Source organism: Chelonia mydas, chromosome 6, assembly GCF_015237465.2.
Source record: "Chelonia mydas isolate rCheMyd1 chromosome 6, rCheMyd1.pri.v2, whole genome shotgun sequence".
NCBI classification, from domain to species: domain Eukaryota; kingdom Metazoa; phylum Chordata; order Testudines; family Cheloniidae; genus Chelonia; species Chelonia mydas.
This window is the reverse complement of record NC_051246.2, coordinates 118,138,608-118,163,409: the sequence shown is the minus strand read 5'-3', so window position 1 is coordinate 118,163,409 and position 24,802 is coordinate 118,138,608. Positions and strand designations below refer to the sequence as shown.

The 24,802-nt window shown below is 44.4% G+C and overlaps 1 protein-coding gene across 1 annotated transcript in view; it reads left to right on the top strand.

The window, feature by feature from the left end:
• Positions 1 to 24,802, top strand: part of SYNE2 (spectrin repeat containing nuclear envelope protein 2) — a 265,942-nt gene that overhangs the window by 68,683 nt on the left and 172,457 nt on the right. Inside the window, exons 27-36 of the mRNA XM_037901108.2 lie at positions 138 to 261; positions 2,492 to 2,649; positions 3,783 to 3,930; positions 7,940 to 8,547; positions 12,888 to 13,067; positions 13,896 to 14,046; positions 16,684 to 16,842; positions 17,540 to 17,701; positions 21,064 to 21,165; positions 24,031 to 24,231. Coding sequence (XP_037757036.1) covers positions 138 to 261; positions 2,492 to 2,649; positions 3,783 to 3,930; positions 7,940 to 8,547; positions 12,888 to 13,067; positions 13,896 to 14,046; positions 16,684 to 16,842; positions 17,540 to 17,701; positions 21,064 to 21,165; positions 24,031 to 24,231 — 1,993 coding nt within the window. The remainder of the gene's footprint in view (positions 1 to 137; positions 262 to 2,491; positions 2,650 to 3,782; positions 3,931 to 7,939; positions 8,548 to 12,887; positions 13,068 to 13,895; positions 14,047 to 16,683; positions 16,843 to 17,539; positions 17,702 to 21,063; positions 21,166 to 24,030; positions 24,232 to 24,802) is intronic.

The window sequence follows — 24,802 nt, the reverse complement described above, 5'->3', positions numbered from 1 at the left end:
TGCTGAACTTACTTTAATTGCCATTGAAGTAATGGCAATTAAAGTAATTATTCAGCAAGTCACAACCCCAATTATTTTTCCTTTCCTGTCTTCTGTTAAAGTTGATACTGTCTAAGAACTATTGCATCTTTTCCTAGCTTTGATACACAGAGGAGTAATCTCGAACTTCATTTACAAAGAATCAAAGATGAAGTAGAGTCTCCTTTTACTGATGAAATAAAAGACACCTTATGCCTTCAGAATAAGCTGCTAGATCTACAGGTAAATATCGATCATTTTGAAGAATATGTTGCTTGTCTACAATTTGTATGATATGTTAGGAAGAGGGGTTAAATTACTCTCTTTTGAGGCCTTCTCTTTCAAGGTACTGAGCATATTGCTGAGGGGTAATGCACATCCCAACTGCCGTTGGCTTCAGTGAGAGTTGAGGACATTCAGCAGTCATAGGAAGGCTCAGCTCTTTGTGAGATTGAGGCCTTACATAGCGGTGGAGTTGTGCCGGTGTAGCTGAGAGGAGAGTTTGGACCATTGTGTGCAAAATTACTCCAGCACTAATGTAGTTTGTGAGGATCTGAATTGTTTGTAAACAATTATTATTTAGTTATGCTCTATATTTACTATACACAAAAAACTATGTTAAAAGAACAGTGAAGTTGCAAAGTCAACTGCTCCTCCATATTATACTCCTGGGGGAATTCTGTGCCAAAACATTAAAAATTCTGTGCACAATATTTTAAAATTATGCAAAATTCTGCATATTTTATTTTTCAAAATAACATAATATAATCACACCAGCTTCAGTTATTTTTGGTCATTTATTTCAAAATACCTGTCAGCAAGTATGTCTGTAACAATACAGACAACAAAAAAGATTCAGGAAATGTTTTTTGACAAATAGATTCCTTACTAGGCATATTAATACAGAATTCTGAGTAATAATTCGTTTAAACTACAATACAGAACCGTATTTCCCTGACTTGGGGGAGTCAGGGGTAATGGAGGAGCTGAGGGAGAGGGAAGTAAATTTCTGGGAAGGAGCCTGGGTGTGAACTTGGAGGGTTGTTGGGTATGGGTGGGAAAAGTATGGAACAGGTTTTTGGGGAGGCAGGGAGGGATTGTTAGGGAGTTTCCCCCATGCAGACCCTGGCTTACCCCTAGCCTCTCCCATTCAGTCAGGCACATCTGCCCCTGTCCCCATGTGTCCTGCACCCCCTGTCCACATGTGTCCCTCCACCCCCACTCAGACATCCACTCCCCTCCATCATGTGGCCCTGTACCCCATCCCCCAGTCCCCATGTGTCTCTGTGCCCCCACTTAGCCAGCTCCTGTCCCTATGTGTCCCTGTACCCCTGCCCCCTTTCCCCATGTGTATCTGTGCTCTCACTCAGCCACCCCCTGTCCCTATGTAGCTCTGCACTCCCTCCCGCATCACCATGTGGCCCTGCACCTCCCTCCCACCTTTGGCCCTGTGCCTCCACTCCCATTCAGCCCCTGCCCCAGTCTGTTCTCATCCACTAGCTCTTATGAGCCCCTGTCTGACCCCCCGACAACACCCCATAGCCTGTCTCCCCATAGGCCCTGTCTCCTGACCTGGCCTGACAGGCACTGCAAAGAAGGCAGGCTCTTTCTTTTCCCTGGCTGGCTGGGAGCTGCTGCTCTGCACTAGCACCACATCGCCGTCTGGTGGGCAAAAGGCAGAACTGCAGCAGCATTTGAACAGAAGCTTTTTTCTGTGCAAAAAATTAAAAGTATGCCTGGCTCATTAATTATATGCGCACGCAGTAGCGCAGAATTCCTCCAGAAGTAATATTACTCTTCCTCTGTGATGCCTGGGCCACTAAGAGCCCAGGAGAGTTTCCTTGCTCTCAGTTCCACTTGGCGCCACACCTGCCCCTGGCAACCAGGAGGAACAATTGCAGGAAGAATCCTATTCAGCCCCTGCACCCTGGGCTGGAGCATTTTCAGTCACTCTCTGAGCATGGCACATGCACAGTCCAGTCACATGTAGGAGCTGTGAGGTGTGAAGCATACTCACTGCAGACACAATCTTCAGAGAATTTAGGTGCTGAACTCTAACATGTTTCTACTGAGTATGTGTAAACCAAGCTAGTTCAAAGGATTATAAATTGGCCAAATTTGGGTGAATTTTCAAAGGGAAGGTAAAAGGCACATCTGACCCTCCTGTAAAATTTCAAATCCTTGCTACAAAGCATGGAGGCACTGGAGCTTCTGACTGAAATGGGTGTAAGAATTTTTGTAAACATGGGTAAAACTATGTAATTTTTTCCCTAATCTTGTTCTGAAAAATGTCTGAAACCTAAAAAAAACAAACAACAAAAAAGCCTGAGGCACCTGACATGGAAAATTCACGATATGTGGTGCTTCCAGCTCTGTCTATAATAGTGCCTCTAAAGGTAATTTTCAAAATTGGCCAGTTTTTTTCCACAATATGATGCCTTTGAATTAATTAAATGTATGTATCTTGTTTTAGGTCATAGAGAGTGAAGCTAATTCTTGTTGGACACAGTTTGAAATTATTGCATCTAAGTTAGAAAATCTTATGGATGACACAGAGAAGCCTGTTATCTCTGAAACACAAAACAGACTTAACAGAGTGTGGAGTGAACTTCAGATTATTCTAGATGCCAGGTATAAAATATCATTGTACTTTGTATTACTTGAGAAATAGTATATCATCATACGATTAAAGAATATATTGTATAGTATATATTTTGCATTGTAAGGCATAGTTAGGATTGTATGTTCGAAGCCTGGCATTTTCCAGTTTAAACATACAAACTTAGCATGATCTTAATGTATTTTTATGGAGTATTATATGCCATGTATTAGCGGTTCTCAAACTGTTGGTCGGGACCCCAAAGTGGGTCACAACCTCATTTTAATGGGACCCAGGGCTGAAGCTGAAGCCTGAGCTCCACCTCCACCTTGGGCAATGGGGCTTGGACTGCAGCCCCCTTTCCCTCCACCCGGAGTGACAGGGCTTGATCTGTGGCCCCCTTTCCCCTCACCCAGGGCAGGAGGCCTTGGGCTCCGACTTCCCCTCCCAGGGGTCATGTAGTAACTTTATTGTCAGAAGCTGGGTCGTGGTGCAATGAAGTTTGAGAACCCCTGCTATATATGCTACATATAATATACCATAGACAATTAGAGATACTTACACTAAGACCCATAATAAACAAATCTCTGTCTTATAAGAACATAAGAACGGACATACTTGGTCAGACCAAAGCTCCATCTAGCCCAGTATTCTCTCTTTCGACAGTGGCCAATACCAGGTGCCCCAGAGGGAATGAACAGAGCAGGTAATCACCAAGTGATCCATCCCATCACCCATTCCCAGGTTTTGGCAAACAGAGGCTGTCCATCCTGGCTAATAGCCATTGATGGACATATCCTCCATGAACTTACCTAGTTGTGTTTTGAACCCTGTTATAGATTCGACCTTCACTACATCCTCTGGCAAGGAGTTCCACAGGTTGACTGTGTGTTGTGTGAAAAAATACTTCCACTTTATAAGATCACTTTATAGTATCCCCAAGTTTTCTAGTACATTTTTTTTCAACCTTTGAATTAAAATCTTTGGAATTGGGGCTGTTCCTATTTAAATCTGTGGTAAAACTTCTGTTGACATGAGTGAATTGCTCCCAAAGTCTATTAGCTAATTTTTGGTTTACAGTAAAATTGTGCTTTTTGCCCTGAAATATGTGCAGGATCTTTTCTTGCCAGCTTCTCCTGTTCATGTTTATTTACCTTTCTTGTAGAATGAAACCTTTAAAGATTGCTTTGGAAGTTGTTTCACCAATAGAAAATGAATTCATTCTTCTGTGTGACTCAGACAAGCAACGCCACAAAAAGGACATTCAGCAATTTACTCTGAGAAATATTGATCTCATTTATGGAGAACTGAAGGTAAGGAAAAACACAGTGCCCACATCTCAGTTTTCAAATGTGAGTACAAGGTGAAACTTTGCAAAAAATAGGCATTTGTACATGCAAGAGCTGGATAACTGTATGGGACTTCTCACTCAGGGATTTGGGAATTGCTTCCAGTAGTCTGAGTGTTTTTTGACCCTTATGACCTTTAACAGCATGCTGCCCTCTTCTCTCTTAATAACATTACAATACACCAGTCGTACCCAAGTGTACACCAATGGTACCCATACAAAATGGAGTCACAAATAGTCCTTGCTCATAACTGTCTTTTTCTCCTCCAAAATGGCATTGGTCCCAATCTAGCTGTTTAGTGTCAGGTTTTCTGAGTTGAGGAAGCTCCTGCTGCTGCAAGCATGATCAGTAGCCTTTTCTGTGGGTCTTACCATCTGAAACCAGCTCCCCAAAGATTCTTAGAGTCAACCTATTAGGTGGTGTAATTCAGATTGCAGAATATTTCAGTAGACTATTATTACAATCCTGAGAACTTCCCCCTGCTGGACACTCACCAGGCTGCAGTATCATGGTTCCCACACGGCCTCTGCTTCCTAAGGCGAAGCAGAGTTTAGATTCTGTCTCTGTGGCACTGGACTTCTGGGCACACACTCTGGGTGCAGACCCTATGTCTGACCCCCTTCTTGGCAGTGGAGACTATACAGTCCAATTGCCTAGGCTCTGAAACTAACTCCAGTTGTCTCAAGTTCTCGCGGTAGCTGCTGCATGCTCCCAGAGGTCCACCAAAGCTGTGGACCCTCTGTTTTACTGTTTTGTTCTTGAGGGAGTGCATGATACTGTGACCAAGTAACAGACTCTGCAGTGGGATTTCTCAGCACACCCACATTTTACTTTTAGAGAAACTATAAGACTCCCTGTATAGGGTTGCCAACTTCGTAGTGTATAAAAGCCGGACACTCCAGCAGGAGTGCCAGAACTGTCCCTGCCTCGCCCCTTTCCTCTGAAGCCCTGCTTTTGCCCCCCCCTTGTCTCCCCAGACCCTACCCCTGCCCTGCCTCTTCCCCTGAGGTCCCACCCCTGTTCACTCCTCTTTCCCCTTCCCCCTGTCGATCGCTGCTCTTTCCCTCTCCCCCCTCTCCCTGTGTGGGTTGGGAGGGACTCACCTGCAGAGCTTGCAGTGCAACTGGGAGCCAATCACAAGTAAAGCTTTTTTGTTTTGAGCTGATTGGCCTGGCCCGGGGCCTGGCCACACTGTCCGACTGGAAATTAAAAAAAAAAGCAGCAGCCCCTCCCGGAGAAGCCCAAAACCAAACAACAAGCTACTTAAAAGACCCAGAAAAACGCAAAACCAAGCAGCAAGTGACTTGAAGAAATCATAAGCCAACTCTGCTTAAAACAAGCGGAAATTGTCTTGTTTTAAGCGGACTGGGTCACAGAGTTTTGATCAGTCCTGTCAGGATCCTCCTGTTCTCCTCCTCCTGACCAGTTTTGCCTTCTTGTTCTGGTCCATGAGAGAAAGCTACCAAGAGAAAACATTTGTCCTGTTATATCTTTCCAGTCCCCTCTGTCATGTGACCCTGATCATCCTCAAAGTCCCCCTCTAAAGTCCCGTATCAGGTGATCAGTTGCTTGATTTATTGCCCACCTGAAGTCCAAATGGAAAAACTGGTTATGTGCAGCTTGGCCACCCTATTTAACATACCTGTTGCATTGCCAGGGCAAAGTCATTCAGTGTTAATGACTTTTTTGATTGTCCTGTAGCAGCTTCCGGACAGGATATGTGATACATAATGGGGTCTCTGTCAGCAAATGGCTGATTCAATACACACTGAGGCATAGTGAGTTTATAAACCAATTAGAAGTCATGGGTTTTACATAGACAGATTTTCCCAAACTGTCACAAATATAGAGTGTTTGTGACACTTCTCAGGAGTACTGGGTTGTGAGGCACCTCACCACCTTCCACTATGAATGTGAGGAACTCTTGTCTATGCCTGCTGTGGATCAGCTTCTTGAAACTACCAGCCTCTGGCAACACAAGCACTGCCTGCCAGGCATCTGCTGGCCATACTCTCTCTCTCTGCAAGTTAGCAATAGGCACACACCATCCACTGAGTCCTCCCAGCGTCCCCGTAGAATGCCCAACCCCTCTTCCAAACACAGAGATTCGCTACTCCCAAAGAAACAGTGCACACCAGCTTGCACAATTCAACTCGGGATCACCACTCCTCTTAACACACGGCACACACACACATATGTATTAGGGAGAGAAAAAAACGAGGATAAGTTTATTACCAAAGAACAAAGATTCAAATGATAGAGAATGAGAATATTGGAACTGGATGCATGGGAAGCAAAATCATAACACGCTTTCTAGAGCAGTGGTTCTCAAACTTTTTTTTTCGCAGACCAGTTGAAAATTGCTGAGGGTCTCGGAGGACCACTTAATGATCTTTCCAAATATTGTTTGCACCGTTAGCTAACTATTGTAAAGCGTTTTGGATAAAAGTGCTATATAAAAAAAACTTAATAACAGTGATTGTTTTGATCTGCAAATAAAAGCACACAACTCATATTTTAATATCAGTAGTCTTACCTTTCTAATGCGATGGGTGTGCCCTCTCTCCCCTGCCATGGCAGCCCCCGAGCTGGGGCTGGGAAGGAGCAGGTTCTCTCCCTCTCTCCCCTGCTGGGCAGCCCCCGAGCTGGGGCTGGGAAGGAGGGGGGGTCTCTCCCTCTCTTCCCCACCATGGCAACCCCCAAGCTGGTGCTGGGAAGAAGTGGGGGGGTCTCTTCCCCACCACGGAGCTGAGGCTGGGAAGGAGGGCTGTCTCTCCCTGGCAGCCGCAGCCCTGGAGTTGGGGAAAGTGACCTCTTTCTCTGGCTGCTGCAGCCCTGGACGTCCCCTATTCCCCCCACGGCCACCACCTCACCTTACGTGTGCATCTTCTCCAGGGTCCAGGCACCTAATTAGTGGAGCCACACCTGCATGGCTCCACTAATTAGGTGGGTGGCCCTTTATTCTCTTGTGTGCCGCCGCCCAGGCGTGCACCTTAAAGGGAATTATCTGTGGACCATCTGAATGGAGCTCACGGACCACTGGTGGTCCGTGGGCCACAGATTGAGAACCTCTGTTCTAGAGCCTACACTTTACTAACAAGGCATTCCCCAATCTCCTGCAAGATAGCTTACCCCAAGTCCTCTTCCCAGCGTTTTACACTAGGTTGACTGAAATCCCTTCTTGTAAGATCAAGCCCACTGGTGGCTTGTCCTTTCAAACTGAAGGTTCCAAGGGGAACCAACTGAGGGAACCAAGGGGGGAGTTCATCTGCACCCTGGATATAGTTTCAAATGTTCATAATCTTACTCCTGAACAGGATTATCCCTGCTGCTTTTGTTTTTTGCTGCAACCTCTGCTGCCTATTGATTAGTATTTTGCTCAGACTGTGAATGGGCATTCATTGGAAACCATACAATACTTAATTTGCACATGACCAGTGAGAGCGAGATAAGCATCTCTTCCCCGCACCTTCCAGGAGTATGTAGATTACCGGTTGGTGACCTGGCTTAATTCACAGACCTAGAGAACATAATTTTTAGTATATGTGCACAACTGCTCACATATTTTCCATACAAACACCTTGGAATGATTATGATGACCAGTGTGATACAGGCTTTCATTAGACACCTTACATGACATTCTATGGTGGAGAAGTATGTAGATATCAGACCCAGGGGATTCCTGTACCCCTGTGCCATCTGCCAGTTGGCATCAAGAGATCCTTGGGTCACAGTGTTATTTCTGAAGAAGCAAGAGGTCTGATGTATATGTTTGTTCTCTGTTAAGATTTAGGGTATATTTAATGAAAAGACCAAACAGCAAAACCCTAAAGAAATTCTTCTTCATGCTGTTAATGTTGTCAGATTTATTTTGGGTCAGTCTCATTTTTTTACAGCCATATGTTTTGCTTAGAATATGAGATACAATTTCTCTTTCACTTTGCTAACCCTGCTGTGGTTTTCTCAATTTCAGAAGGTCCAGAGCTGTATAGTAAATCAGATTGAATTATGCAGACAACTGGAAAACCTAGACAGCTCAACAGGAGATGAATTTAACCTAATAGATTTGCAAGCAGCATGCGAGATTATGCTTAAATATAAAAGGCAGTTTGAAGAAATGAATCATAAAATGCAGGTCAGCGAAACGGTCCTCAAGGAACTGGAAGCTTTTTTGGCCTCATTGAGAAGAGTTAAACTTTCTTTTGAGCATGCAACAGACTCTTCAATTTCTGACAAACCTGAGGTGCAAGGAAACACATCAAAAGAAGCTGTGCAGCAAGAAGTTTCTCTCATGAAAGAAAAGGCTAAATGTTTGGATGAGCGCTTGCAGATGGTTGATATCTACTTGGAAGATGCTGAATATGGGGGAAAGACTTGCTGTGAAAAACTAATTGCAGCTTTATCTGAAAAGGCAAACAAGGCTTTTGTCCATCTAAGTAAGCAGGAGCTCATCCAAGAAAATGAGTTACAGGAGAGTTTTTCCACGAGAAATAATGAACTCTTAAAAAATATTCAAGATCTACATGATAAGATTAATAAAATAGGCTTGAAGGACCCAACAATTCCTGCTGTTCAACAAAGGTGAGTGTGTTTATTGTAGCTTTTTTATATCCTCACTTAATAATTTCAATAAGTTCTGTTGGTCTCATCGCTATGTCTCCAAATCCACCAAAGCACATAAACGTGTGTAACTTTAAGCATAGCATACTCCCATTGAAGTCAACTGATTGTCATGTTAGATCAGAGACTGCATTGTTTAAAAAGCCTTCTCCGTGATATTGTTTCTTTAACCCCATGCTACTACCCTTTGTTTGCTTGAGGGAGTTGGGAGGGTTGAGTCATTAGTTACAGTGACCACCTGTGGTGGCAGTGAGGTTGCCATTTACAAATGCTGCCAAGTAGCGTTAAACAATATATTGCTAAATGGTGATACATACATTGTAGAAACTTTGTGTGTCAAAAGTCAGTGCATATCACACATGGCAAACTGAGAATTTTTTCTAAAATGATCTGCATCCTCCTGTTAATTTACGGCATTTATATATTTGAGGTGGGTCTCTGCTCCCCTTCAGGAAAATTCATTTACCATGAATCACACAGGGATTTGATACATTTTGATCAATACTAATTTATATCCATTGCTTTATTCATGAAATCCATACATTGTCACACTTTTCATTGAATAGAGCACATGAACTGAGATCTTAAATTGGCCAGAGTGACACTTAGTAGTTGAAGGCACTGTAATTAGCGACGTTAATATAGAACCTATTGGCCTGTGAAGTTTTGGATTAGATCCTCAGATGGTGTAAGTTGTTACAGCTCCACTGAAGAACTGTGCCAGATTACACCAGCTGAGGAGCTGGCCCTTCTACAGTTAAAGTTAAGACCAGCTTTCTGTTTAAAGCTTGACTTTTCTAAGTGTTCTGAAATCTACAGGCTTACTTGGATTGCCTTGAAATTTGGAGTGCCTCAGGGGTCACCGGTGCTACGCATAAGCAGACTGGGTCTATGTCTACACTACAGCCTATGTTGGGAAAACTTAAGTCTCTCAGGGGTGTGAATATTCCGCCGCACTGAGTGACATATGTTACACCGACATAAGTTATGCCACTTGCAGAGGTGGGTTTTTTTATGCCGTTGGGAGGGCTCTCTTCCGTCGGCATAGAGTGTCTTCACCAGACGTGCTGCAGTGGCGTAGTTGTATCAGTACAACTGTGCCACTGCAGCTCTGAACATGTAGACCTAAGCAATTGCTTAGGACCCCGAATGGGTCAAAGAGCCCCCCTATTAATTTTTAGTATGTGTTGGGGGGAGGGCAAAATATTCCTGCTTAGGGTCTACATTGGATTAGCACCAGTACTTCACGGGGTTCTGCTAGTGACCCAAATTTGGGACCATTTCACCAAGGGGATCCTGAGATACAGCTCCCAGAAAAAACATCTTTTTTTAAAGTTGAGAGGTTCTTGCAAAGCTATTTTGGGTCACAGATAGAGATCAAACAAGGGCTTTGATCATCGCACAAGGGTGTCCAGTACTCAAGGGTCACCCCAATAGAGGGCATGCCACCCACCCGCCCTTTGGGGGAAATCAAATTAAAAGGTTATTTCAAAAAAGATTTTGCTTCTCCAGTTTGGCTTGTCACAAGCATCCTGCATCAATTTTCATGTCAAATTGATGATATTGAGCATGCGGGGACAGAGGAATTACCAGGATTGTTAGCCTGCAAAGTTTCACACTAGCTGCAGATCTCAAGGGCATGAGCAATAGTCCTGACTCACCTAGCTAGCATCAGTTGGAGTCCCACCTTGGTTGGGAGGCTATTGCTGAAATCTGTCACTGCTGGAGGGTGGGGGAATGTAATCAAAGTAACTTTTTTTTTTAAATTTAGATATGCAAATGATTGCTGACAGGGAGGGGCATTTTAGGGGTGGAAGAGTGGGGAAAATAGGGGCAATAGCAGGTTGGAGCTGCATCAAGTGGATAGGGATAAATTAGGATGGGTGGTATGGAAGGTGAGAGGGATTGCGGGGCTCAGGTGAAGGGAAGGGGAGCAATACTGGGAAGAGGACATGGGTTGAGTGACAGAGGACCTGGGGGACAGTAGTGGCAGGCATGCCGGTCAGCCCGAGATTCTCCCCTGCTGTGTGTGTACATCAGAATCTGTGTGTGTGTGTGTGTGTGTGTGTGTGTGTGTGTGTGGAGTCTGAGCCCCTCTCCTTACTCCCCCAGGTGAGCTGGAATCTGGGGGTCCCTGTCTGAGCCCCACTCTCTGTCCCCCTGTGAGTGGGCCAGTATCTGGGACCCCTGCCTATCTGTGATGCTGTGGCCACCATCCCTGCTTTCCTCATATTAGCCAGGTTCTGGAGGGGCTTGCTTTTCCAGGGGTGTCTGAGCTCCTCTCCTGCTCCACCTGTGGGAGCTGGGGTTTCCTGCCCCCCAGGGATGTCTGAACCCTCTCCCCCCTATGTGTGTGCCAGGATCTGGGGGCCCAGTGGCCCTCTGGGGGATCTAAGCCCCTCTCCCTGCCCCCCACATGTGAGCTGGGGTCTGGGATTCTCTGCCCTCCAGTGATGTCTGAGCCCCACTCTCTTCCCCCATGTGTGTGCCAGAATCTGAGGCCCCATGCCCATCTATGGATGTCTGACCCTCACCCCCTCACTCCACCCATGTGATCCAGGTGCTGGGATGGGGATTTGCTTTTCTGGGGGGTCTGAGCCCCTCTCCCTACCCATCCTATGTGATCTGTGAGTCTTGGCCCTCACTGGTGGTGTCTGAACCCCACTCCATGCCCCCCATGTGTGTGCCAGTATCTGGGGGCTCCTGCCCATTTATTGGAGTCTGATGTCCCCTTCTTTGCCTCCCCTCATGTGAGCCAGGTTCTGGAGGGGTCTTGCCTTTCTGGGGTGGGGGTGAGCTCCACTCCCTAACCCCTTCATGTATTCTGGGGGTGTGGAGAAGGAGAGAGACACACCAGTCTTCTCTCACATGCTTAAAGTTATTGTAACAACCATGTAATAAAACTGTTCAAGTTTTGGGACATAGCCCATGGGTGAGATTTCTCTCACCAGCCCTGTTAGTAAATACATATGGCTAACATCTCAAAGCACGACCATTATCCCCATTCCACTATAACAAAATGTACAGGAGTGGGAGGAGCACTGAAGAATCACATAGCAATTGTGTGACCTCATGGAGAGACAGGACTATTCCTAGCTTTGCCACTGGCCCGTTGAGTGACTTGGGTAGGTCACGTCAGTCTCTGTGTCTTGGTTTCCTGTCTGTAAAATGAGGGTAATGATGAAAAGTTTGTTGAGATCTACTGAGGGAAAGCACTATATAAAAGCTAGGTCTTTTGGTTATTTCCTACCCACAGTAGCAAACATCAACTGCACACGTAGGTGAGACCTACAACTATCTAAATGATCACTAGCTCCTACTAACAAACATTTATCTTTCTCTTTAAAAAAGTAGGAAATTAAATGGCAAAAAACTGTTTTAATGCAGAGTTAAGGTTGCCTGGTGGTAGCTCATGCCCTTCAGAACGTGGAGTTGAGCATAACTCAAACGTCTGAAAACCAGAAACTGCAGAGTTAAGCTAAACAACCACACAACCTTAACTCTATCCTCTCTGAGCCATGCCCCACAACACACCACACTCACACTCTGCCTTTTCACTGTAATGGACAGAGAGTACTTGTACTTGCCCTAGGTTCAAACACTGAGCCTACACTCACCCTCAACAGACTTGCAAACTTTAACAATCACTTCATACCCTTTTGCAAACCCTCCACACTTGCACACAGAATATACCTAAACCTATACTTTTCCTTACGCATGGTTAAATCCACAGACTGTTTTGGTATTCCACCTCACTACTGACATGACCCACAGCAAGAAGCCCCAGTGCCTTGCTGCTGAGACAACCTACATGATTGTGTATTGAAATGATGTAGACTGGCACATCAAGGTACACATGCACCTTTTTCCTTTGATAACAAATATGGGGGGACTCAGACTCAGTTCTCATATCAAATCACAGCTTCTCCAACATACTTCAACTTATTCTTCCAGCCTCCAATACAGCTAACACAGGGAATGCAGCTGGAGTGCATGCAGATAATTCCCAGTGGCTATTGCCAGCTCCAGTGGGGCAGAGTTAAGGTTGCATAGGCATTTATCTTAACTCTGTATTTCCTCCTTTTCAGAAGTTTAATGCAGAACTTGACATTCTGTAAGGGCAGGAGCTATCACCGGACAACCTTAACTCTGCATTAAAGGTTCTTTCCCATTTAATGTTAGGTTAGTTAATGTATGCTGTTCATAATAAACTTTCAAAGAAACCTCACACTTATATTTTGGAAAAAACATCTATGATCTGTTTTAATATAGGGCTATATTTTATTTCTTTTCTAATAAAGGATAAAATCATTAACTGAATTGGAACAGGAATTGGGTTGCTATGCTATTGAAATGAAATCCATACGAGAAATTGCTAACAAGTTTCTACAGACTGAAGAGACGAAAGGAGAAGAAGCAGATGAACAGTGCACAGTTACAGAAAGGTTGTGGGAGGATACAAAACTGTCACTTGCTGAATGGTAAGGGGAAAGAATGAAAATTTTAAGCAGGTCATATGAGTAGTAACATCTCTCAAAATCAAATGGAAAAAGGCCTTAAACAGAGGTACTTATAAGTAAATAATATACTTAGAAAAAAAAGAAAACATTGCTGTCATAGGACTAGAACTAGGCAAATATTCACATTTAAAAAACATATGATATTATTATTGCAATCCTGTAACCCTATCGTATATCAAGCTAAGTGTGGAACATGGTGAGTACTTGGATGAGGGAACTCTTAAGAAACACCTAGCTCCTGATGGAAGTGATGGTGAGTCAAGAGATGACACTTCCCTCTAAGTCTATACTGAACTAATGCTCCAGTATGAGGAAAGGGGCATTGTGCCACAGAAGGTCTGAACATTTAGATGAGATACCAGACTGAGATCCTAAACAGTAAGGATGGTATTTTCAAAGCTGCCTACAGGATTTAGATGCCACATCCAAATCACGTAGGCAGCTTTGAAAATACCACCCTAAAGGTCCCGTGGCCATTACTGTAAATTAATCCCAATGACCTGCTCAAATTTCAGTTTGCATAAATACATTTTGTGTACTGAGTTCCTCCTGCAATTTCAGTTGGAGGTGATATTTTTAATTTCTTGCCCTAAACTGTGGTGAAATTTTGCTGTATGCGGTTGAATAGCTGTTAGGTTTCATCCCACTGGTGGGTGAAATGATCTTCAGAGTGAAAGGTGCAATATAAATGTAAGTTATTAATATTATGTCACTTTTACCTGTGGAAGAGAGGAGATGTTGAAGCTGTTCGTTTATACATGTATAGTAAATAATTCTGCTTTTTAATAGCCAGGAGCAGTGTGTGAGGGTGTTGGAGCTCCTGAAGCAGTATCAAAGCTGCAAAAATAGTCTGACAAGCATGATCCAGAAACAAGAGTGTGTCCTCTCACAGCAGACTTCTTACATGGGGAAAGACAATCTGCAGAGGATGATAGCAAAGGTGAGTTCTGTAGAGGTAAAGACCGTAGCTGGAAAGTTAAATCCATACCCGATCCTCCCAAAATTTGAGGGAGTTCAGATCTGGGCGGCTGTTCATCCCATTATAGATGTAGGCTCGAGCTGCAAAGTTGAGACTTGGCTCTGGTTTTGGCTCCAAGCTATTTCAGAATATATGGGTGTTCAGAACCAGGTTTTTGTGTTAGGCCCATCTCTAATGTTATACAGTAAACTAAACTCATTTTAAAAGTGTGAGGCTTTTTTAAAAATAAAAATGTAATAAAGAGATAGGGTGAAATACTGACCATATAGAAGTCAATAACAAAACTCTCAGTGACGTCAACGGTATTTCAGCCATGGTGTTTTAAAATATCCTCCCAACTTTCCACCATTTTTATATATTAAAGCCTTTTATTGCACATTTTCTAAATACACAAGCAATGCAAGTTTAGTTATTTACTAAGAGGACATTTTAAATAGCTGAGATATGTAAAGACACACCCTTTTTAGCACAGTAGACAACCTACAATGAACATAATATTAAATGTGATCATTTTGGGCTTCTTGCTTCAGAGAAGCTTGTGGTGTGACTCTGTACACTAACAGAAGATCAAAATTATAGTCCTTCCATATCACTCAGCTAATCACTTTCCTTCCTTGCTCAGAGGAATACCTGGAACACCTTGGTTGAGATTTTGGGCTGTACCTCTAAGGCAGTATTTCCCAAACTTGGGACACTGCTTGTCCAGGGAAAGCCCCTGGCGGGCCAGGCCGGTTTGTTTACCTGCCGCATCCGTAGGTTTGGCCGATCGTGGCTCCCACTGGCCGGTGGTTCGCTGCTGCAGGCCAACGGGGGCTGCGGGAAGTGGAGTGGGCCGAGGGACATATCGGCCACCGCTTCCCGCAGCCTCCATTGTTCCCTGAACAAAGCGGCGTCCCAAGTTTGGGAAACACTGCTCTAAGGATTCTAAGGGCAGCAGGGGGTTCAGGCACTCCATCCTCTATATCCCTTTGGGATTAGTCCTTTCTCTCCTCTCAAAGCAAGCTTTTACAGCCCTCTCTGGGGTCTGTAATCTTTCAGCCCTCTGGCTTGCTACTGCATAGCAGCCCCACACTGGGATTTGCCTGGTGCCCAGTCTCTACCAGACCATCCACCAGGCCTAGGTGGCAAGCCTTCTGTCTAGTTTTCTGTAGGTCACATGCTTGTTCATAATCATGTGCCTTGTGACTACAACTTCCAGCTTTAAAGGGCCCGAGCCTGTAACAGGGGCACCAGGACATGGGTATGCACTCAAGTCCGGTGCGCTGCTACAGTTACTTTCCCATCAAATAGTAGGACAGAAGGTCTGTTCTCATTCTGGACTGCAAGACCTTCCCCCCTGACCTCTTTCTCAGTGGCTGGCTGCGTCTATAATATGTCTACACTGCAATGTAAACCCAGGGTTAGTAGAACTCGAGTTATTGGACCTTGAGTTTGTTAACCTAGGGCTTGAGTGTCTATACTCACTGTAACCTCAGGTTAGGAATTGTTGAACCCTGAGGCTCTCATTTGTATACAGCATTATGTGGGCTTGAGTCCAACCACCCATATTGCAGACTTTCTAGCACCCGCCCAGATTTGGCCACTCTAGCTCTTTGTTTGTGGTGCAGTGTGGGAAAACTGGAATGTACCCCAGATTAGACTGTCCAGAGGACAAAGAAAATTGGCCTATGGGATTCTTTTGGCAGACTCCCGGAGCACGAGTCCAGTGTGGCTGCACCTACACAGCAGAGCAATAGGGCTTGAACTCTGTTACCTAGCTTGACTCAGACTTGGAACCTCCATCCCATGGGGTCCTGGGTCCAAGCCTTGGGTTAGTGCAATTTGTGTGTAAATGGAAGGGGGGTTAGGTTTGAGCTTGAGTTCAAACCATGGGCTTACGTTGCAGTGTAGACATACCCCAAGAGAACATTGTCTGGAGAAAAGATAGATCCATTAATGTCAAATTGCCAAACGCTAGAGGTCAGTGTTTCATTTCCTTCATTTTTAAATATTGTTTATAAATATGCATTGATATTATATTCGAACACTAAGAAACTGTTTTAGGATTAAATAAAAAGTTAAATGAATGGCAGTATGCTGTTTAAACCAATGGCAATTTCTATTTTTAGGAACAAGCAGTGATAAAACTAAGAATCAGAATCACAAATAATCTCTCTCAGAGCTTGGTGTGAATCAGATTATTGTTACACAGCTATTGTTTCATTCTGCATCAGAAACAGTATATGGATGTAATTCAGTTTTGATGTCTGTGGATATTAATTTGTTTGAGGCAAATTGTTTGGGTTTCGTAAGCCAGAAACTTATTTGTAAACCAATATTCATATTCCTCATTTAGCAATGTACAGTCTGTATCATGATGTAGTTAGAGTGACAGGTGGAATGTTCAGATCAGTAGTACAGATACTGGGATATAATGACAAAGGATGGATTCTTATTCTCACTGTATTTTATAAAATGGATTATTTGGGTCATGCTGCTGTGTTTCTAAATTGAAAAGAACAGCGTGACAACAACAAAAAAATGATTTGATGGATAAACAAGAGTATTGACCAAATGCAGGACTCATGCTTTCAAATATACATTCTTTCTTTTTCACAGATTGAAGCGGTTAAAGAAGAATTTGACGATCGCTCTGAAGATGTAGACAAAATAAATCAGATCTGCAAAAACCTCCACTTCCAGCTCAATAAAATGAGAAGCTTCGAGGAGCCCCCCTTTCAGAATGAGGCTGACATTATTGTGGACAGATGGCTGGATGTATGTAAAAAGTAAATTATCAGAGTGGTCTTATCTGATATGCATTATATTAATTGATTCTGACTTCTGCGTAATATATAGACTAAATTAAATGTAGAATGTCAAGGACTCTTAAGAGATAAAGTCAAGTGTTTATCAAAGCAAAGCTTAGACTATGTCTTCAACCTCAGTGTTTGTGATATATAAGGCTATATATGTCATGGGCACACTCCTACAATGGGCAATGCTGGGGCATACAAAAAGGCAATATTTGCTTTCACTGGTTGGATTTTTAAACTTTTATGGCAACTTATGGTGGTTTAGACTTTGGAAACAATATGGAAAATTACGGTGCCTGTGCAATTGGTAAGAAATTGAAATGTTCAAAAGTGTCAGTTTAAGTAGTGCATTGATGCTGAGATAAAATGGTATTTATTGAGAGTAGATAAAATGTGATTAGCAAGTCATGCTGCTAAACCTGTTTTTAAACTGGAGACAAGCCATTGTGTTTGATATGGTATTGCTGAAAGCCATATTTAGTAAGAGATTGAAATATCTTCTCTGTGACCAGTGCACAATGAAGACACATGAGATTTTTTTTCACGTATTGCCCTTGTTTGTGTGGTTCCATCTCATCTAGTCTTTATCATATTGCCTTTCTGCTAAGAATGTTACTTTGTTTTCTAAAATTTGTTTTTTATTATAAATCTTGTGGTAGATCAATGAAAAAACTGAAAACTATTGTGATAATTTGGGAAGAGCTCTGGCTTTGTGGGACAAACTTCTTAATTTATTCAGCAAGACTGACACATGGGCAAATACACAACTTAGGAGCATAGAAGAACATCAGCTGACTGAAGAGGAGGTGACACAATTGAAGGTAAACTGACTGAGATAATATTAGTCAATTAAATACAACAAACTCATTCCAACATGTTAAGGATTTGTAGGATATAAAGGTATATATTGGTTATAAATATCAGTGATACACAGAGAAAGTCTTGAAATTTGTAATTTTCTGTGCAATTTTGGAGCAATTTCACTGAATTAATTGTGTACCTCACTAGGATGCAGATCCTGGAAACTGAATGGTTCGTTAATGCACTTTGATTTAGTCCTCTTTGAAATGTGACTAGATCAAATAATGGAAGTCAGCAGGGTTCATGGAGACAGTTAGTTTGCAGCAGGTTAGTGCAGGGTAGATAGACACCCCAGCTTGCCAAGAACTAAATGTTTGTGTAGACAAGCCCTGAGTGCAAGAGTATGTATAGTATAATAGCACCCACAATGTGCTCCAAACATAGAACCTGTCAGAGAAACAGGGATAAGGGTGTGAGTGTGTGTACGTACATATATATGTGTATATCTGTATATGGCCGTGTTTAAATCTATGTGTGACGGGTTGGACCCCTTGAGATGCAACCTGATGTGCTGAGATACCAGTGAGCCTGCCTGTTATGCCAGTTTGGGCACCCTTTTTTACCTGTCTTGCTGAGTCAGGCTATCAAGCATGCTCCAACAAACACACAGGCTGCGCTACCCCCAACTGTAGAATGAAACAGACACTGAGATCAGTTCTGGGAAGGCTCAGCTTAAGGGACTTGCTCTAGCACTCAGGTGTCCACCTCCCTTGGAGTGCAGACCCAAAGATATATTATTAAATCTGCCTCCTCCCTCAATGTGGAGGAAGGTATGCACAACTTCCCCCCCCCACCCAGTTAGAAATTACAGAAACTGGGTTTAATAATAAACAAAACAAATTTTATTAATTATAAAAGGTAGATTTTAAGTGGTAAAAGGGGTAACAAATGGAACAAAGCAGATTATTGACCAAATGAAATCAAACACGCAAACTAAGCTAGTTTCACTAAAGAAATTGGTTACAAATAGTATTTCTCACCCTAGATACTGTTGCAGGCAGGTTGCAAAGTTTCTGTGGTTCAGAGTTCCAGTTATATTCCTTTTCAGACTGGACCTCTGTCTCAGTCTGGACTCCCCACCTGCCTTCCCTTCAGGTGCCTTTTGCAGTCTTTCTTTTTGGGCAGACAGCCATGGAGAGGAGGAGCCCCATTTGCCTTCCTCCCCACTGTTAAATAGGATTTACATAAGGCAGGAATCCTTTGTTTCCCAGACTTGACCCCCCCTCCGCCCCACCTTCCCTTCCGGTGGAAAGTTACAAGAAGTCCCAGGTAAGGTTTAGTATCAGGTGACAAGACCACCTAACTCTGTAGTATCACACCATCCATGAGTCAGTGTCAGTATGGAGTGTCCACAGGAAGGCCAAGCTTTTCACAGTCCATTGTCCTCGCTGATGGGCCATGAGCCATGTCTGGCTTTTCCATTGTTGTACCTAAGTGTTAGCAGTGGGCGTCCCCCAAAGTAGCATAGTTGAAATACAGATACATAGTCAATATTCCTAACTTCAGATACAGAAAAGATGCAGGCATACAGATTGGATAATCACATTCAGTAAATCATAATCTCTTCAATAATACCTTACAAGACCCATTTTGCATAAAGTATCAGGGGATAGCCGTGTTAGTCTGTATCCACAAAAACAACAAGGAATGCGGTGGCACCTTAAAGACTAACAGATTTATTTGGGCATAAGCTTTCGTGGGTAAAAACCCCACTTTTTCAGATGCAAGTGAGTTTTTTACCCACAAAAGCTTATGCCCAAATAAATCTGTTAGTCTTTAAGGTGCCACCGCATTCCTTGTTGATCTTGCATAAAGTATATATCCGTTATATTCATATCATAAGCATATTTTCATAAAGAATATGGAGTGAAACGTCACACTATATACTGCTATTTTCATATTTTTATTGTTTATCTTGGAATAGTTTGGAATACCTCAGAGCTGCTCTAAAGTACACCAGCTGGTATCTGTCCCCTAAGAGCCATTTTGTCACATAGAAATTGTTGAAGCACAGTATGCTATGGCCACACCCCTGGCATGCCTCCTTTACTAGGGTTGGGGGTGGTTGGTGTAGGAACTATGTGGCGTTTACACCAGATGTGGATTCCCTTATGTGAGGAAAAACCTTCAGCAGGGGAGATAAAATCAGATTCCATCACCCATGCATCGCTTCAGCAGTGCAAAAGAGATCAGGCAAGGAAGGAAAACTGATCCAGCATAGTTACATTAAGTGTAAGACTTCTATAAGTTCCCAGGAAATCTCGACCATTTATACATTTTTTCCTTTGCCATGAAATATCTCTATGTGAATGTTTGTGCAATAAAATTGTTACCACATATTTAGTATGTAATATTAACCATCATCCTTAATCACAGCTCCATTATAGCAGTGCAGTTAAGTGCAGCTCATTTTAAGTGTATATGTTTCCAAAAAGTTTAACGTGACAGGAGCTAGATTGTTAAATATTTTACAGCCCATATAAAAGATGGTTTCCATATAAATTATGTGAAAGAAGTTGCACAACTTTCTTTATGTTGTTGGCATGAAACTGGAAACTCCTCTTTGTGCGAACTGGAATAAGTGCGTGGACGGAAATGAGTCACTTGCTAAGTAGGTAGAGAAAGAGAATAGAAAGAAATATTTTGCCCTGAGTGAACGAGGCACATGGATTCATGAATGTGACATGTAGAATGTTTCTGATCACACCTGTTTCAGAAGTTTAAGCTCACCCAGGGTATTTTAACTTGGACAATCACATTTGATAGACTGATCCAATGCCCAAGACTTCAGTAGGTGTTGGATTGGGCCATTATATACCTGGAAATCTACATAGAGGCAGATAGCATTATGAAATATCAACAAATCAACCTAAAGTATTATCCTTAAAATATAATCAGGATTGTAATAATTCTTGATTTAGTCTGTGTCTTCAGAGAGTATTTTAGAGTATGTTTTGACTTGACAATCAAGAATTAAGTACAAAATTAAGACTATTTTTCTACAATAGTAACTGTGCTATGGAAAAAATAAAATAATAATTTAGGTTTTTCATTTGCACTAGATTGTTATTTTTAACTCCAAGTCTAGATTTTCTTATTGCTGGTACAAAAAATTCTAAGTTGCTACATTGTATTTCTCATAAATAGGACTGATCCTGAAATCATTTCACACACAACTCCCATGGAAATCTGAAAGGGAATTGAGCACACAGGCTCAATAAATTAGTAACATCATCAATGTACTCTAGCAGGAAAATGGAAATTAATTTGACAGAAAATGATGTAGTTACAGATATATTGGTGTTACCCCCCTCCCCTTTAGACTTCTTTACAGGTTCAAGAGCAAAACTTAGAGGAATTTGACCGAAAAGTGGCTGAGATAGAGCATCTTCTTCATAACAGTGAGCCTCCCTTGGAGTTCCAGGTAAGGGGTGACTTATATGGTTAACATGATAGCATTGATAACTGTAATCTAGCCGCTAGTGCCCTGTTCATCACAATCATTACTTTTGGTTTGCCTTGACCACGGGCAAGGGAGATATTTCTGTTGCGTATTAGGATCAACATTTAATTTGCCCCTTTTTTCAAATAAATTGTCTGAACCAAACCAGTATTTTTAAATATTAACGGCTCAGTCTGTCCTCTGCTGTTCTGGGATCAAACTGTGGCATTTAGGGCAGGGGAGGGCAAACTACGGCTCGTGGGCCAGATCCGGCCCATCAGCGCTTTCAGTCCAGCCCGCGGGATTGCCAGCCCCATGGTGCAGTGAAGCTAAGGCAGGCTCCCTGTCTGTCCCGGCCCCGCACCACTCCTGGAAGCATCCAGCATCATGTCCCTGCAGCCCCAAGGGAGGGGGAACTGCGGCCAATGGGAGCTTTGGGGGTGTTACCCACAGGCAAGGGCAGCGCGTGGCGGAGCCACCTGCACCACTCCACCCCCAGGAGCCACCGCCGGACATGCTGGCAACTTCTGGGAGTGGTGTGGGGCCAGGGCAGGCAGGGAGCCTGCCTTAGCTCCACTGCGCGCCACTGCCACCCTGGAGCCGCTCGAGGAAAGCGGCGCCGGGCCAGAGCCCGCACCCCGAACCCCTCCTGCACCCTGCACTCCAATCCCCTTCCCTGAGCCCCCTGATCCCTTGCCTTCAGTCCCCTGCTGCACCCCAACTCCCTGCCCTGAGCTGCCTCCCACACTCCGCACCCCTTCCTGCACCCCAACCCCCTGCCCTGAGACCCCTCCTGCACCCTAACCCCCTGCCTTGAGCCCCCTGCCACACCCCGCCTGCACCCCAACCCCCTGCCCTGAGCCCCCTCCTGCTCCCCTGCCCTGAGCCCCCGAGCCCCCTGCCACACCCCTCTTGCACCCCAACCTCCTTCCCTGAGCCCCCTGCCACACCCCTCCTGCATCCCAGCCTGCTGCCCTGAGCCCCCTCCTGAACCTGCACCTCTCCTGCACCCCAACCCCTTGCCCTGAGTCCCTTCCTGCACACCGCACCCCTCCCACACCCACACTCCCTCCCGCACCCCAACTCCCTGCCCCAGCCCTACATTCATGGCCCTGCATACAATTTCCACACCCAGATGTGGCTCTTGGGCCAAAAAGTTTTCCTACCCCTGATTTAGGGCCTGATCCAATTTCCTTTATAGCTAATGGATGGATGCCCATTGATTTCCAGGGGGGTAGGACCTAGGCCCTCAGCCACTGCTCCAAGTAGAGGGCATTGCAGCGCCACTTTGCACCAAGGGGAACTCCAGGCAGGCAACAAGATACTTTACAATGTACTTTTAACATGTCTATGGTATTCACTGTTTTCTTTTTCTTGTAGGTTCTGTAGTAAGTGAATATAAATGTTTTTGCATTGGTGCATTAATTCCCTAGGTTAAGGACAAAGCCTTCTCCCCCATATGGGCACATATTTCCAAAAAAGAGCAGAATCAGTGTGGCGAGTTTATGTAGGGGGTTTACAACCCCTGTGCAATTCAGACTGAGCTTCTTGTGTGCCCTAGCACTCAAGGATGGTGTTTTGGGGTGAGGACGTCACCATTGTAAGCAGCCCTGTGGGGCTATTTCTGTGGGCCTAGAGCAGCTATGAAGGCCATGGAGTGATCCTGTTACCTTGTGAGCTGATGGGGACTTGTTCTGCTCCCTTCTGTCTCCATTCCCTCCTTGCTGTGTCTTTGGAAGCCTGGAGTGGAGCCATGTGGTGCTCTGGTGGCAATGCTTCTATAGCAGAGGTGGGCAAACTACGGCCCGTGGGCCACATCCGGCCCGCGGGACCCTCCTGCCCAGCCCCTGAGCTCCTGGCCCCCGGCCCCTCCCCCGCTATTCCCTCTCCCCCGCAGCCTCAGCTCGCCATGCTGCTGGTGCAGTGTATTAAACTGCTCCGCGTAGGAATATGCTACTGGTAGCAGTTGCGGGGAGCAATTTACTACACTACACCAGTGCAATGCTCTGGGCAGCGTGGCTGTAGTGCCGCCAGCCACCGGTGCTCTGTGCTGCATGGCAAGGGGGCAGGGGGAGTTGGAGAGAGGGCAGGGGAGTTTGGGGTGGTGGTCCGGACGCGGGGCTGTGGATGGGGTCGGGGCGGCCAGAGGATGGGGAACGGGGAGGGGTTGAATGGGGGCAGGGGTCCTGTGGAGGCAGTCAGGAAGGAGGGGGGGTTGGATGGGGCAGTGGGGGGCAGTCAGGGGCAGGAGTTCCGGGGGCAGACAGGGAGCAGGGGGTGGATGGGGCAGGGGTCCTGCGGGGGCCATCAGGTAACAGGTGGGGTTGGATGGGGCAGGAGTCCCGGGGGGGGGCGTCAGGGGGCGAGAAGCAAGGGGGGGTAGATAGGGGGCAAGGGCACAGCCTGGCAGAGCCTCCCCTAACCGGCCCTCCATACAATTTCCGAAACCTGATGTGGCCCTCAGGCCAAAAAGTTTGCCTGCCTCTGTTCTACAGGATGCCTGAGACAAGGCAGAATGTCGGTGAATGGATCAGAGAGGTCTGGCTCCTTGTTTTTCCCAGAAGTGGAGAGGAGACTAGTGCCCATGTTCAGCTGAGAGTATTAATGTAGTCAGAAGAATAAACTTTACTCATTTAAAGCAGCAGCAACACTATCAGTGTAGGATTAGATTTTTTTTTTTAAATATCAGAGATTAAAAAAAGGAAAATATAGTAGTTTAGAATGGAGGAAAATGCAATTAATGTAGAAAGGTTAGGTATAAAAAGGAATAAACTCTCTTGAGCCTCATTTTGTAGGAAACTAGTCCAGTAAAACGTCTTATGCTGCTTGTGCATTTCCAATTTTAAGGTCATCAAGTCATCTGTTGAGAACAAAATGGAGCTAATACGAAAGCACTTACCGAATAAGATGAGACCCAGTGAACTCAATGGCAATTCAGCAGAGCTAAAAGGGGACCTTGACCTAGCCAAGACGCAGATTGGGATGACAGAATCACTTTTAAAAGCTTTATTTCCCTCTGACACTTTAGAGATCTTTACGAAATTAGAGGTACTGTATATCAAATTATGCATCTCCTGTAATTTTGATAACCTTTTCTTTCACGGGCAGCTTTTCATATGTGTTTCTGCCATGTATTTTAAAAGGGTTGAAGCTGGTAGAACATTGAAGTAAAGATTTTAGCTTGACTCCCAATGTTTCCCAAAGTTACCCACAAACAATACTTTCTCTGAACATTACTATAGCTAGCTAATCAGTCCTTTTAGCTACCTGAAATAGTAGTTTGTGTTGGGCTTGGTAACCACGCACCACCCCAAAAGGTATTAAATTCCCAGTGCATATATTGGGCTGGGTCACATCAGGATGTTGAGCTATATTGTAGAACTATATCGTTTGCCAGGAGCTGGTGATACAGAGCCAACTATGCTGACTTTATGCCACGGGGGCATTCCTCTATGCATGGGAATCCCCACTTGGCTATTTAAGCCAACTTTCTACCCCGTTTGCGCCACTAGAAGGGATAGAGCAGGGCTAAGGATCTGACCTGCATCTAGCCTTGCAGGGTCTAGAGATACCACATTCCATGTTTTGGAGAGAAGTAAAAATGTATTTGTCAGAAGAA